Source organism: Phalacrocorax carbo, chromosome 1, assembly GCF_963921805.1.
Source record: "Phalacrocorax carbo chromosome 1, bPhaCar2.1, whole genome shotgun sequence".
Lineage (NCBI taxonomy): Eukaryota > Metazoa > Chordata > Aves > Suliformes > Phalacrocoracidae > Phalacrocorax > Phalacrocorax carbo.
The window spans coordinates 191,030,627-191,045,181 of NC_087513.1; the positions used below are offsets into that span (position 1 = coordinate 191,030,627).

Below are 14,555 nucleotides of genomic sequence, written 5' to 3' on the forward strand. Positions count from 1 at the left end.
TGTAGTACACAGTTTGGGCAATGCCTTTGAAAGCATTTTTTTTTTTTTCAGAAGTTGAGTTACTTCATATACTCTGAAAATCCAGCCTTTAAAATTTTTCACCTTAGCACCCAGAAGCGTGGTCACCCTAAATCAGTAGCCACACCTGAAGATTTGAAATGTGGTGAACATTTATGTCCTTATTCTTCTCTCCCTACCCAGTGTTCTCACTCTATCTGTTAATTTCAGAAAGTTATGTTTTCAGTCCTTCCCAAAGGGAAAGGAGACTTAGGTCAAGTCAGAGCAGTCACAAGGTGCAGCACCCCAGAATGTCTGGTGCAGTTGGACCGGAGCTGACGCCTGGTCTAACGGAGCTCTTGTCTCAGCCATGTTCCCAGCGCAATACTAGCATGAGCTCCGAGCCACACCCCCTGCCACTCACATTTAATTTGAGATCTCGTGGGTGCATAGAAGTAAAAGTCAAGTGATGGCTTGAAGACAGACTTTAAGGTTCCCGTCTGAGTCACCTTGGAAGTCTATGGGAGAGTGTATTTTTCCCAGATTCCTTTCCCACTCAACCTGCTTTTCCCCGAGCCTTTCCCACTTCTGTTTAGAGGCTGGTTTTGTCCTAAGGATGTGCTGCTGCCCCTTGCTGTCATGACCACAGAATGATGAACAGACTGGGAATATGTAACCAGTCTTTTTTGTATGAAAGACAACAGGAATAAAACTAATTACAACTGAATTATTAAAGCATAGTTATCACTAGCTTTGCAGGCAGTCCACTGAGACGCTGTGAACATGTGCATTTGTACATTTGTACCTGGGAATAGAGAGGAGGATTTTATTTTTATTTAGTGGTGGTTTTTATGAGAACAAAGAACTGAGTTCTTCCACCTCTCTTGGCCATGGGAGGGGTTCATCTCACCTAATCTAGCCATGGGAAGGGTGTATGTCTAAGCATCTTCACAGGATGACTCGCCCCCCTTCAGGGTGTGGTTTCATGCTCATGTTTAAGCAGTCTGGGTCCCCATTGCCACCCTTGCACTGAGGAAGATATCACTGCAAAAACTGCAAATCTTCTGTTGTTTTGTTTGGTTTGGTTTTAAGTTTATTAGCTAGTTCAGTCCCCCAATCTGGATGGCTGCCGAGTCCCCAGCCTTGCTGCCAGGATGAAAGCAGGTGTAGGGAGAAGCAGCAGGGGCAGGGAACGAGAGAGCCTTTTCATTACCTGCACAGACTTCCGTCAGTTTGAGCTGGCTGTGAGCCTGCACTGTGTAGCAGATGGAGTGAATCATCCAGTCACAGTGTCTCTCATCATCTATCAACTAGTGAAAGCACCTACACAATTAGTTTACACAAGATCCCTAACTTTAAGGTTGCTGAATTGAGCTAAGATAAATTCTCCCACCAACTTAGGTATATTTTCATGCAAGCAGACATCCTGGGGTGACCAGAGTCTTTGAATGGATAGAAACACTTCCATCTTCATTTCCCCAAGGCATGGTAAAAATTTGAGAGTTAGTGTTGGTTAAGTCACTTGGGCACTGAGAAGTCCAGAGAAAAAATCAGTCATTTTGTTGTTAAAGGTCGCTTTGAACAGGATCTGATGAGTAAGTCACATCATGTAAATGCAAATACATGGTTCTGATGTGGTGAGTAAAGTAAAATACAGAAAAGCTATTTTAAGTACACACCATGTTGCGTTCAAACTGCAAGAGATAGGATCCTTCTGTAAAAAAATAGCGTGCAATGAAGTGTGTCTTGGTCAGCATGCATGTGCTCAACAGTGAAAATCCTTTTAGATGTGTAATGTGTAACAGATTTGTCAGTTCCTTGACAGTTTTGATCCATGCTTTGTATATGGTTGACATATGTTTGATATTTATGTGTGTGTATATATATGTGTGTGTGTGTGTCTTGTCATAAAGTGCTATGATGTTGGGTTAAAGAAGTAAACCAACCTTCACTGAGAAACAAAGAAAAACATCATGTGCCAAGACTTTGTTCTCTTAGACCAGTACCTCGATATAGCGTTTATGACAATTTCTTCTTAAGGTAGGTGGGTCCATTGTACAGGTACATGGATATGCACACAGTTTACTGTCTTTTAAAAAGCAATGTATAGGCACTGAGTTCCTGGAATGACCCTGGGCTTGCATGCCCACACCAGTAAAATAGATACAGAACTACTGGTACAAAGTGTGTTGTGAACAATGGAGAAATAATACACATTTTTCTTTTTCAAGGTGTTCATCTTTACTATGTCGGTGGGGAAGTTTATGCTGAATGTGTCAGTGACAGCAGTATTTTTGTGCAAAGCCGCAATTGTAACTACCAGCATGGTTTCCACCCAGCCACTGTGTGCAAGATCCCCAGTGGCTGCAGCCTCAAGATCTTCAACAACCAGCTCTTCGCGCAGCTGCTTGCCCAGTCAGTCAATCATGGTTTTGAAGTGGTGTATGAGCTGACCAAGATGTGTACTATTCGAATGAGCTTTGTTAAAGTAAGGATTCTTTTTTTTCTCTTCCATTTCTGAAAAGGCAGATCCCATAACTTGCTAGGTTTGGTGAGAAACTAGACTCTATCAAATCCTTCCCAAGTGGGGATTTAGACACCCAACTTGCAAGTAGCAATTCAGACTGCCTGTTTTTCAGTCTTGCCTTAAACTTCTAGGTGCTTAAAATCAGTAGCTTTTGTGGTCAACGTGGAAATCTATTAAATTCCAAAAATTAGGTATTCCCTAGTCTTTTTGTTCAAAATAAGCAGAGACTGACTGATGTTCCCCCACTGATTACATAAAGACCTCAACTTAGAGGGGCTTAGCAACATGTAAATGTTGTAGCACATATCTTAGGCAGTTGTGATCTCTCCTATTGTTACTGGTTTGCAATAGAGCTTGGTAGAGCCATAGATCTGAAAAGAATGTCCTTATGTCTCTAAACTAGTTTACAGTCTCAGCATTACTGTAGACTGGTATGTGTGGTCTCAGTCAAGAAACACCAGGTCCTCCTTCAGCCCCCATGGAGCCTCCTGGGAATTGTTGTTGTTTGCTATCTGTCTGATCCCTGGCAAGAGATTGTCTTAATTTCTGATGACATTCACTCTGGCCAGCCACACTACCCGAAGGGCTTCTTGCAAGCAGAATTCAAAATCCAAAAGAACATCTGACATTCCCCCTATTGTTTGGAAGAGACAGGAGGCCACCAAAGCCACTACTGTTTCCATGTCTTTCATATCAGAACTTTGCAGTCGGACTTCTCTGTATGCAATGTATCAGTCTTTGTGGGAGTTTCTTAAGTCTTCTGAATGGCCTTCTTACCAGGATGAGATCTCAACTCCTTTTAGCACTTAGGTGCCTATTGTAGCATCTAAACACCAGAGAATGGTGAGTATTTCAAGACTGTTTACAGATGCGCTAGACTGGTTTCCTGTAGTACTGCTGGGGAGAGCTGGCAGCAATGTTCAGCCTGCCAAATAGAGAAGTTGCACCATTAGAAGCAAGTCGGTCCTGCTAGGTACCATAAGAAGTGGCTTGAGCATATCCCTTTGTCTTGCAGATTTGGTTCTATACAAATGACTGAATCAAGCTGATTGAATTCACATATAAGATACTATAAAACTGCTTGAGGCTCAAGCCCACTTCCCCTGTGTTCTGCAAAGCAGATGAGTTGAGTCCCACGCAGCTTTCTTGTTCTGACTCTTTCCAGCCATCCTTGGGGACCCATCTCCTTAACTCTGAGAGCTTCAAGGTGTCCTGTAACTTTTCCCAAGAGTCCAAGCCAAAATCTCTCTGCCTGTGACCACACTGTTGCTTTTTTCTTGGGAAGGGACTGACATCTTGTTCACACACGAGGATTAGGGGGAAAAAAAGAAAGCAAGAAACCCAACAAACAGCATTTTCTTTAATGGAAGACATGAATGGGCATGTTGTTTGTAAAGGCAGTGTAGCCAGTTACGCAATATTTTCATTATCTCGGGAACTCAGGGGCAATCTCTTTGATGTGTTATCTGCCTCCATGCCCAGCATGGCAGCAGAAATGGTGGTGTTGATGCACTAAATAACACTGCTTCCTTATTATCACCTTGATTTGTTGAAACAATAGCAGTCACTATAGTGCCTCAGGCACCAGAACACCAGTGCAGGGAGTTATTTTGAACCCTTTCCCATGACCTTTGGAAAATGGCTATGCAAATGTCATCTAGGTTCTTCTTTCCTGGCCTGTAAAATCCCTTTCCTGTACTCAGTCTTCACAAATTATTTCTCTCCCAGTGTGTGAGTCCTGGTGTGTTCAGTCTGGGGACAGGAATGCCCCTGGGTGTTAGTATGCAGTGCACAGAGGAGCTTGTTGTCTGTCAAAGCCACACACCAAGAGCCCCTGGGGCCAGGGCAGTCCTTTGGCTTCTCCCCTGATTCGTGACCAGATGCTGCTGGTTGCCTACAGCCCACAGGGCAAGCAGAGCCAAAGGTCTGGAGACCTTGCCTCCTACACCGCCAAAGCTTGAGCAACCAGCTAGGAGGCAGAGATGTGTAGGGATGAAGACATGAGAAACTTGCCAGGACTGTATCATCTGGAGGCAGGACATGGGATAGAGGGAAGTGAAGGTCCTTCCCCTCTGATAGCCTTTGTGTACCCACAGAGCAGCTGGGAGCAGCTCAACCCTCAGGCAAGTGTGAGTGTATCATCAGTAAGAACAGACAGGGTTTTCCATCCGCTGAGCGCTGTTGATAACCAAAGCAGGATGGCTGTTGTCGCCTCTCCACAGATGAGGCGCAAAGTGGAGAGACTGGGAATTTCTCCAGGCCAAGGTCTGAACCCAGTGCCCTCCCTCCCACATTTCCCCAGGTGGTGGGGCTAAGGGGATAACCCAGCAGATTTGGCGTGCTCCCCAGCGTGAGGCAGCTCAGTGCTCTGGGACATGGCTGGACCCTGGGCTGGAGAGAACTGTTGCCCACAGAAGGTGGGAAGGGCTGGCAGGAGCAGCAGGGCCCCATGGCTGATCTCCCCCATACCGGAAGGCGCATTTCTGGTCTCCCTGTGGGGTTATCGGTATCCTCTTCCCACTGGCTGCTCTAAACACCACCACAGCTTTGCAAGTTGTTCTTGTTTTATTCTCTCGTTAAGAGAGTTCCACCTCTGGGTTTATTTCAGCCCCGGGGATGAAGGAAGCTACCTGCCACCCGACAGTGATGTATGGGAGGCACAGGGGGTCCTGTCCTCCTGGCATTGCCCCTGATGGGAGCTCCAGCCAGCAGCCTGAGACAGCAGCACGGTGGGTGTTTGGGAGTTGCCAGCAGAGGGAGATGGCCAGCCACCTGCACATGCTGCCAGGCTCCTCCAAATCGGGCAGGTTGTGCTTGCAACCTGTAATTCCTATTACTCTGGATTTCCCGTCCTGCCAGTCAAGAGAGGTGCACCAACTCCTCAGACACTTGCCCTTCTGGCGCTGTATCTTCACTGCAGCTGAGTATTTAAGACTTCACAAACTCAGAAGCCTGACTGCACTGGTTTAAAGAGTGGCATTTTACGCAAATGTTTCCAGAACATAAATCTGAGGTGTGAACACAGGCCCTTTCTAGCCTGATAAATGCTCTGCAGGTCAGAAAAATGCTGCCTGATTAAAAGTACTCTTTGGGCTTTGGTGGTTCCATATCTTTCTTTTCTGCTTTCTTCCCCTTTTTCTTCATGAAGTAGAAATGGATTTTATCCAGACCACTTATTATGGCATCTAGTTTTGGTGTTGATCCTAGTTTTGCAGGTGATTGTCTAGAGAAGTGGGTTCTAGCAGCCACAGTTGTCTGAGTTGTTCAGCACTCTAAAATTTAGGTACCTTTGGCAGGCATCAATCTTAATAAAGCTTTGCCTTCATGCCCCTTCTTCATGACAAGCACATAAACCAACCTGACTAGCATAATGATAGGTAAGGCTCAGCTTCTCTGATCAGTGGCACACAAATGAAGACCCTCATCCTGCTGTGGGACTGAATTTTTACACATTGCCCTATGGGAATCCGAGTTCAGTTCTGGCAGTGAGACTGGCGATGAGCTGTGAGACTTTGGGCTGTGGCTTGGATGTCTGTGTTGCTGTGAAATCAGGCTGCCTGCTTAACAAGCAGACACTGTGCCTGCTAGAGGTGCAGGGACTTTTGGTTCTCTTTTCTCCCTGCCAGCACTGCATCCCCATCTTCCGTCAGATGCTCCATATCCCTTATCTCCCCAAAAGAGCTGGAGGAATTGCTGCAGGACTTCCCACAGCAGACAGCTGGGAACTCCTGTGGGAAAAGAGGACATATTCAAGGATACAAAAACCTATGGAAAATGTCTATGCATAGGTTAGGTATGGTACATAGGAACCTTGCTGGAAGTTTCCAAAGGTTCAGATAAATACCTAGAGGTTCAGATAAATACCTAGGAGTTCTAGAGTCTCAGACTCATAGGATGCATCTCTATGGATAAATGAAGCCATGCCCAGGATCATTCCCAGTTCCTGTTAAAGTGGTATGACAGGGCCTGGCCTGCTTTTCGTCTGTGCCAGACAGCAGTCTGGCAGACTTTCCTGGGCATGCCTCTGGGGTGCGAACAGCAGGGACCATTCCCCATGGGCTGTCTGCAGGCAGCCAAGCATGGAAACAGGCCTTTCCGTGCCAGTTGGTCTCAGCGCCTGGAAGTGTGACTGAGCATTTTTAATTCAATAGTATAGAGTCCCTGATAACTATGATAACAATGACCTTAAAAAGGAGCAAAGTTTCTAAAGAAAATTATCCTAGGACAAAGCATTAAATCTTGGGAACTTGGGTGATGGACTATGTGTAGTTGTGTTAAACTGTCAGCACTTGGGTTGTGATTTAATGTTTGGGGTTTTTTTTAATTTTTGTTTTTTTTAAATCTCACTTTTTGGTCTTTTGATGCTTTTATAGGGCTGGGGAGCAGAGTATCATCGCCAAGATGTTACAAGCACACCCTGCTGGATTGAGATCCACCTGCATGGACCATTGCAATGGCTCGATAAGGTGCTGACACAGATGGGCTCACCTCATAACCCCATCTCCTCAGTCTCTTAAGAATCATCTCTAAAATTCCCTTAGGATGGATGCTATTGCAGGCAGTGGCTTATAGAATTTCCAGTGAACAGAAGCTTCTATATGTAGATGTATGTAGATGTAAATATATCTATATATAGTCTAATCTTTTTTTTTTTTTTTCATGCTACGTTTTGTGGTTTCTAGTTACTCTGATGCCAGTACAATAAGTTTAGAAATTCAGGTATAGCATATCTGTTCTCTAGTACAAAATAAGCCAAATTCCTGCAAAAGTGTCAAACATTTCCTGTGAGCATCTTCATTCCTCAGCCAAGCCAGTAAAACGGTGCGAATTCTCAGCACTTTCATTGGGTTCAGAAACTTGGCTGTAGCTGTTCCTAGTAGGTGAAATTCACCCCTTTGCAGGCAACCAAAGTCAGATCTCTGCACCGTTTATATCCATTTTACATCCTAATTTCAGGTCTAAAAGAGGACCTTAGGTGGTGCACAGGACTTATGCATAGAGATGACTTTTATCCAGTGAACTGAAGGACTAAACTGCAATTCCAGTCTGTCTCCGTACTGCAAAGCATGATGGGACAACAGATCCTCTGAGGAGCTGAGGCACCCCTGTCTCCCCTAGGATTTGGCAGGAGGACAGAGCCCTCGGGACGCGTTCAGCACTGGAGCCTTATCAGAGCATTCTGGACACATCCGAGTAGTCTGATGCTGTTAACGCAGTAGCGTACAGTACTGCTGCACTGAAAAGCAACAAGCTCCTAAGGAAAAGAAAAAGAAAAAAAGAAAATTTGAAAGATATGCCTACAAGTTTAAAAACTAACTAACTTCCAGTGCTTTTTTGTGAAGTACATACATACTTGCATATGTATCTGGCATGTAAATTGAATCCTATCCATTATACAGTATTGATGTAGTTTGTTTTAAAGTTAGGACTGTCTGTAGTTAGACTACTGTGCTGATATCAAGGGTACATCTAAAAGGGACTTGAACTGTGATTCAGAAAAGGGAAATGAAGTGTGCATTGACGAACTGAATAATTACTTTATCATTCATCTTGGGGTAGTCTTTGTACTGGGTACAGGAAGCCCCACACTCACAGGGTGCAGTGAGAAGGACGCGGGAGTCAGCCACATCCACCCCTGTGCTGGGCCAGTCCTCAGGATCTGACTGCAACGCTTGAGTTTGACAGAGGGGGCTCCCTGCCAGTCACTTCATACATCCCCATGGATGGGTTCTCATCTTAGATGTAGGCTTCATCATTTGCAGTGCTTTTGCCTTGCCTGCAGAGGATGGTGAGGCAGTGCAAGCCACGAACAAGCCAAGAGTGAATCTATGCGCAGAATTTTTTTTAAAAGCTCCTTGTCTGTGGTCCTTCTGTAAGCAGGGAAACTTATTGCCCATACTGTCATCAACAGAGTCAGCCTTACAAAATGCTGTTTGCTTGGTAGCCTTTTCTGAAGAGGCAGGTGAAACTTACTACATTTTGATGGTCCCCATTACCTTGCTGAAAGAGTAGAGGACTTTTTCTTTCCAGGCATAAAGGCCACTGAAAATTCTTTTGCTTTAAGGGATGGAAAGGGTGATAACTTCTCCAATCTCATTCCTCCTTAAAACACGCCAGAAGTATCCTGAGAAAAAAAAATAAATTTACAGAATGTGTCTTTTCTTCTCACACAATATTTGGTGCTGCACATTTTACTGCATAATTAGAAGAGGATGCCTGAAATCTTCAGCTACATCACATATGCAAATCAAATAACATTCACTGGAGAGATCTCTGTGTGTTTTAGATGCTATGTAATACCTTTTGTGGGGTGGTAATTATGAACAGAGCAGAAGAATCAGTAAACTAGCAGGGTTACTTCATTTGAATGCATCTTCAACTGCCTGCAGAATTTGTAGGGCACAGAAGGATAAACTGTTGTTAAGTTTGAGCAGTAATAGCAAGTTGTATAGGAAATTTGTAAATGCAAAGAACCCTATTGTGTCACCATTTGATGTCAGCAGTGCCACTGTGGGATAGGAAAAGCTTTACAGTCTCCTGCAGCAATGAAATCCAACAATAATGTTACACAGAAATTCCAGGTGTGCCATTTACTGTTTAGTAGACTTGAGAGAGATCAGTTTGGAAAAAGATATTTTTCTCAGCTCCCTCAATCATCAGTGTCACTGTACTGAAGTACTGGTAACACCGTTTCTAGCATGTTTATTACACCTTTTCTCTGGTAATTCCTCTGTGCTTTTCATGTTGTTCATCCCTTTGCTTTCGTAGCAGCTAAGGACAGAGAAAATCACCTTTCCTGTCCAGGATCCAGTTCTGTCCTTTATCCTAGATTCTTCCTAGCCTTTTAGGCTGAAACCTCCTTCCCTCCTAATACAGAGAGGAGCCTAGGGGTTCCTTTTAGACACTCCCAGCGTTACCATCTTCCTTGCAGAGAGCAAAGGGGGACATCTGAGGTGCACCTGCTCTTGGGCAGCTCCAGAACCCAGTTTCCTGCCGATGCTGCAGAGGAAAATTGGATGGCCAGTGAAAGGAAGCAGGTTCTTCAGGGGCGTCATTCATTTCGTCATAAGGCAGGTATTTCAAGTAGGTGAAATACATAGTGCTCTGAGCATGCTTGTGTCTTCCCAGTGAACTCAGGGTCACTAGCTCAGATGTGGACTGCTACGATGGACATATCCAAAAGTAGTTGAGGTGGGTCCTAGGGAAGATGCGGTGGCTTTTCCAGCCTAGTAATTGTGCTTGTTCAATGTCTGTGTTTAAATGGAAGTTGGCAAATTCGGAGCAGTTTTTCCTTTCCTGTATGTCCTCATACAAATAGGATTTGGCTTCAGTGCAGTCCACACATGCTTCTCATTAAAGACAGTCACCTTAATATTCCCCTACTAGTAAGTGAAGAGACATTTCTGGAGCATGATTCTTCTGACCTGTTTAAAATGTCTGCATTATGCTAAGATGAATTTCAGTGAATTTGACTATTTGCTGAAGGTTTGATTGAAGCACTTGGTTCTGGCCAATCAAAGCCAACAGCCATGTTAGCATTTGGGATGGCTGGTATCACTGTGTGAACTCTCCTATTCTGATGGCTTCTAGGGGCTTAGTCCACTGTATGAGATGCTGCACAGACACAAAGCAGCTGACAGCTCCTTCCCAAGAGAAGGGGAGATCTCACATCATGAGGGAGAAGTGGTAACAGTGGACGAGGCAGACAAGTAAATAAGAAGATGATCCCTGTCCAGATGCAGTGATAAAAAGTAAGGCCCATAAACCATTTATTTCCGTCTTTCTGAACAAAGTCTCTCTTGCAGGCTTCTCTACTATGTGATTTGGGATCAGCTGAAAATCCAGGTTTCTCATAATTTACAGCAATGTAACTTTGTATCTCACTTTAATGTCTCCCCATTTTGGAAGGAGATATTTTCTACTGAAAGGTCTTCATGAACCTATCAACCTGTAGTCAATTTAAAGCCTTTAAATGCACTCATTAATACTCAAGCTTTGGAGATAGGCTTCCTGAGAGATTTAAAACTACTTACGGCGAGACTACTTAGTCGAAGGCAGATTTTTTTTCAATGTTTTTTTGAGCCATCAACAATTCAAACCCTCTTGAAAGTTTCTGTGGAGGAGTACCATGCATCAGCAGGCAGTGGTGGGAGTTTGATCAGGCAGTGGCATAAAGCACATTCATGATGGTACATAGACCACATGTTTTCCTATTAAGTAGCCAAGAGAGGAAGACTGCTTAATTGCTGCCAGTTCTTCAGCAGCACCAGTGTTAATGTGCCATCTGCATCCAGAGGTGATGGAAGCAAATCTGGCACACTGACTGCATGGAGCCATTCAGCGGCACTGCTGCTCTGAGGGCTCAGTGCCATGACCTTGCACTGTAGCAGCTGATTCAGGTACGGTATAGCAGCAGCTGTAGCATTCAGAAGTGCAGCATGTGCTTTGCCTCCCCATCAAAGGCTACGCCACAAGAATCTTTTCGCCTCATGAGTATTTCATGTTTTGCTGTGCTCAGTCAGAAGGATAATGTATCAGCAACATGCAGGGGAACTGTGGCCCCAAGTAACATTGAGTTGTTCTGTTAAGGAAATTCCTTCCGTGTCTCCAGCAGGTACCGTGTCAAGACTTGCACCGCCCTGAGCAGCCCTCTCCGAGAGGTGCCTGCCTTGCGCAGGGCGTCAGACTTGATGCCCTGCAGAGATCCCTTCCAGTTTACATTATTCTGTGGGTCTGTGCAGAGATTCAATCATAAATGGCCACCACAGGCAGGTGCTCTCTGATAGCAGAGATAGTTTCAGGATGAAGCATGTTTATCCTCAGCTATTTCTGCATAAGTTCAGTACAGCGCAGAGTTAAGAAGTACTAATGTTCCCTCAGAATATAATCAACACTACAAACATCTCTCTCTGTAAACATCTTCTCCACCACACAACTCTTAAGATGGAGAAAATCAGCTATTTGTGACTGTTACTTTATCTAATCTGCCCTTGTTTTTCCTGGCTTACAACACTCACCTTTGCCTATAAATGCTGCCAATCAGAAAGCCTCACCAGCGACTAAGGCATTGCACAAACAGCTGGATTTACAGAGGCAGCTCAGGCAGAGACTGTTTGCTTCTTGGCTGGATGGAAACAGTTTAGAAAGAAGCTTGATCAAATTCAGTCACTTTGAAGGGGTCTCAAGTTTATGGCCAATTTGCTTGGCTCATGAGAGACTGTGCAGCTATAGCTTTCAGGAATACTTGAGCACTACATGGTGCTCAGCCCAGGAAAGAAACATTACATCCCCTCTACTACTCACCTCTCTTCCTGGCTCCCCATAACCTAACTTAGTAAAACCAAAACCAAACACGATAAAGAAAGATTAATGAGTCATAGGGTAGAGTAATTAAATACCATTTTTCAAAGTTGAGAAGTGCTGCCCAGAATATAGATTTATATAATCAGAAATGTACCGAATGTAACGTCCCATGTGATCTCCAAGAACAAAGGCCAGCGCTCCTTGCTCTGGAGAAGCCTGGAGAGCAGGCTGTTACCTGAACAGCTGAGCCCAAGCCCTTCTGGGTGAGTGGAAACTCCAGTGATGGGGCTGAGAAGATTTTTAGAGGATTTCTAGTTCATGGTTGGTTTCTGTAGCCAGAGGTGCATCGAGAGGATGAAGGGACCGGGGAGGAGGGAGCATATGACCAGATACGCTCAGTGGTCATTGCAGGAGGTGTGAAGGCAGTACATGCTTGGGCAGCCACTGTGTTCACTAGAGCTTTTTACATTCACATCTAACCTAACCATCAAAACCTGTTTTATGAGCAGCTTGGAGTACCACAGACCTTGATCTGGTGCTTCTATACACACAGCCTGGCTGGGTGCACCAGCCTCCTGAGTAAGCCATTAAGTACGATGGGGAAAATGGTGGCCCCTGTGGTCCAGGGAGTTGGAACTGCACTTGCAAGATTACCCTCTGCCTTGCTGCAGGACTGATGAGGAGTTCCGCTTTGGGCAACCATTCAAGGGCACTGTAAGCACATCCAGTGTGTGCTCCCCAAAGAAAACTTCAGTCTGAACAGAAACTGCACAATGGAAAGACACGGATTATATAGAGTGTCCACCTGGGAATTGCAACAAAGCAACTCACTTCATGCACAGGTGGGAAATTGCAGTGCCCAAAGGAAGATGGAATCAGCAGGAGCCTTCACAGGGACTCCTGACAATGGAATAACATTTGTAACAGGAACTAAGAATGGACAAGTGTCCTTTCCTGAGACCAAGAGGTCAGGTCACCCCATCTTGCGGCAGGGAGAGAGATTATATGAGTCTCAAGATCTGCGAATAGAAAGCTTCTCAACCTGGAGGCTTCATTGCAGTCACCAAAATGGGGCTTCTTAATGGCACCTCTGGGAGTACCTTTCTGCAAGGTACAGAAAGCCTGAGTGGGTATTTAGTCTTTGATCAGCAGAGAGAAATTGCTTCGCGTCTCTAATGCAGACAGACACTTCTGTATGTTGTGCACCAGCACAAAACAGCCTTTGGTTTGTACTGATCATCTACTCATAGGAAGCTCCAGAGTGGCCAGGATCAGCCAGGATCCTGTTACCTGTTGACCCCAGGGCTTTCCAAACAGCTTGCCCCGGTGTGCCTTAAGTTACATTGCCATATTGATGCCACAGTTTCCTGCCAGGGAGGTGAGACGTTTGAAAGTCCTATCGAGAGGACACCTCCACTTGCACCTGGGCCATGCTTGCAAACTTGGTGCCTGTACAGATAACGAATCTTATTTGCAGGCTGTGTCTCTTATGCAAGGTAGACATAACCACTATGTCCTCCAGAGTCAGCTACTCTTCCATTATAGCCAATGTGAACATTTGCAGCTAATCGTGAACAGTTTTTAGATCTTCAGTCGTAGTGTTTTTATTATCCATGGATGCTGCTATTTTATATTCTATGTTAGTATTCAAATAATATTGCATATGAATAGCATAGGAAGAAATAGACCAACCAGTTAATAATTTTAAATACAGACCTCATCAGCAAAGAAAAGCTAGAAAAAACTCAGTAAAGTCTGACCCCTTGCACTTTCACAGTAGTGAGCACATCATGTTTCAAAGTGGTTTTTTGATGCTAAAGTGTGTGCTACATCTTATTAATTCAATGGCCATGAGATGCTTTGCAAACAAGAGAGCAAGGGAACAAACACATTGATGAGATAACGCACATTCAGATAAATTTTCTTCTTTACTCAAGCAATTGGAGTTTTTAATTATTTATAATACTAAGTACGAGTACCACAGCATACTTTCTGCAGATAAATCAGTGTTAGCAATTTAATCCATCATTTCGGTATCAGCTCTGTGATATAAATTGGGCTGAGAAGTGAGACAAGAAAGTGGAGAAACAGGCCTTTTTGTGTGGATCAATGAAGCCAAAAGGTTACAAAGTTCTATGCAGTCAAGGGGCCAAAATGGTGGATTTGAGCAGGGTGTGGTTTTTTTGTGTGAAGTATGAGCTATCAGTCTGGTGCAGAAAAGAACCATGAATCACAGATACAACGACTGCTAATCGCATGGACATTTTCACAAGCATTCCTCCTACTGCATTTGATTTCAGGCACTCTGAAGTCAACATATTTAGTCTGATGTTTGAACAATACACTTTTTAACACACTCCGTTTTCTTTGGCTGGAATTATTCTATTGTAAAAGGGATTATTCACGTCTTGTGTTTTACTGTTAATAAAGATATTTCTGATTTAAGAGCTCTTTCCCCTGTTGTCTCCTATTTTTCTCTTTCAAAGAGATTGGTGTTGGAAAGCTGTAGCTCCCAGTCTGATCACCAGCGACTTTGGGAACCAGAGCATTTAGAAAGTCTTTACTCATACAAGTCAGTGTTGGGTAAGAGGAAGCAGTAATTTCACTGAGCAAGTAATGGGATGAGGCAATGCTTCCAGCAGAATGGGATGCTAAACACTATAAAATGGATTGAAAATTAATATAGCATAAAATCTGCATGTTATAAAGTATACACATCCCTCACTGT

General features: G+C 44.2%; 1 protein-coding gene across 4 annotated transcripts in view; it reads left to right on the top strand.

Moving 5' to 3' along the window:
- SMAD9 (SMAD family member 9) overlaps positions 1-14,267 on the top strand; it is a 43,703-nt gene extending 29,436 nt beyond the window's left edge. For 3 of the 4 annotated variants that reach the window (XM_064440976.1, XM_064440974.1, XM_064440975.1), the window contains exons 6-7: positions 2,229-2,485; positions 6,898-14,267. In XM_064440976.1, coding sequence (XP_064297046.1) covers positions 2,229-2,485; positions 6,898-7,041 — 401 coding nt within the window. In that variant the 3' untranslated portion in view covers positions 7,042-14,267. The remainder of the gene's footprint in view (positions 1-2,228; positions 2,486-6,897) is intronic. The other variant, XM_064440977.1, reaches the window with a different exon arrangement.
- The last annotated feature ends 288 nt before the right edge of the window (positions 14,268-14,555 follow it).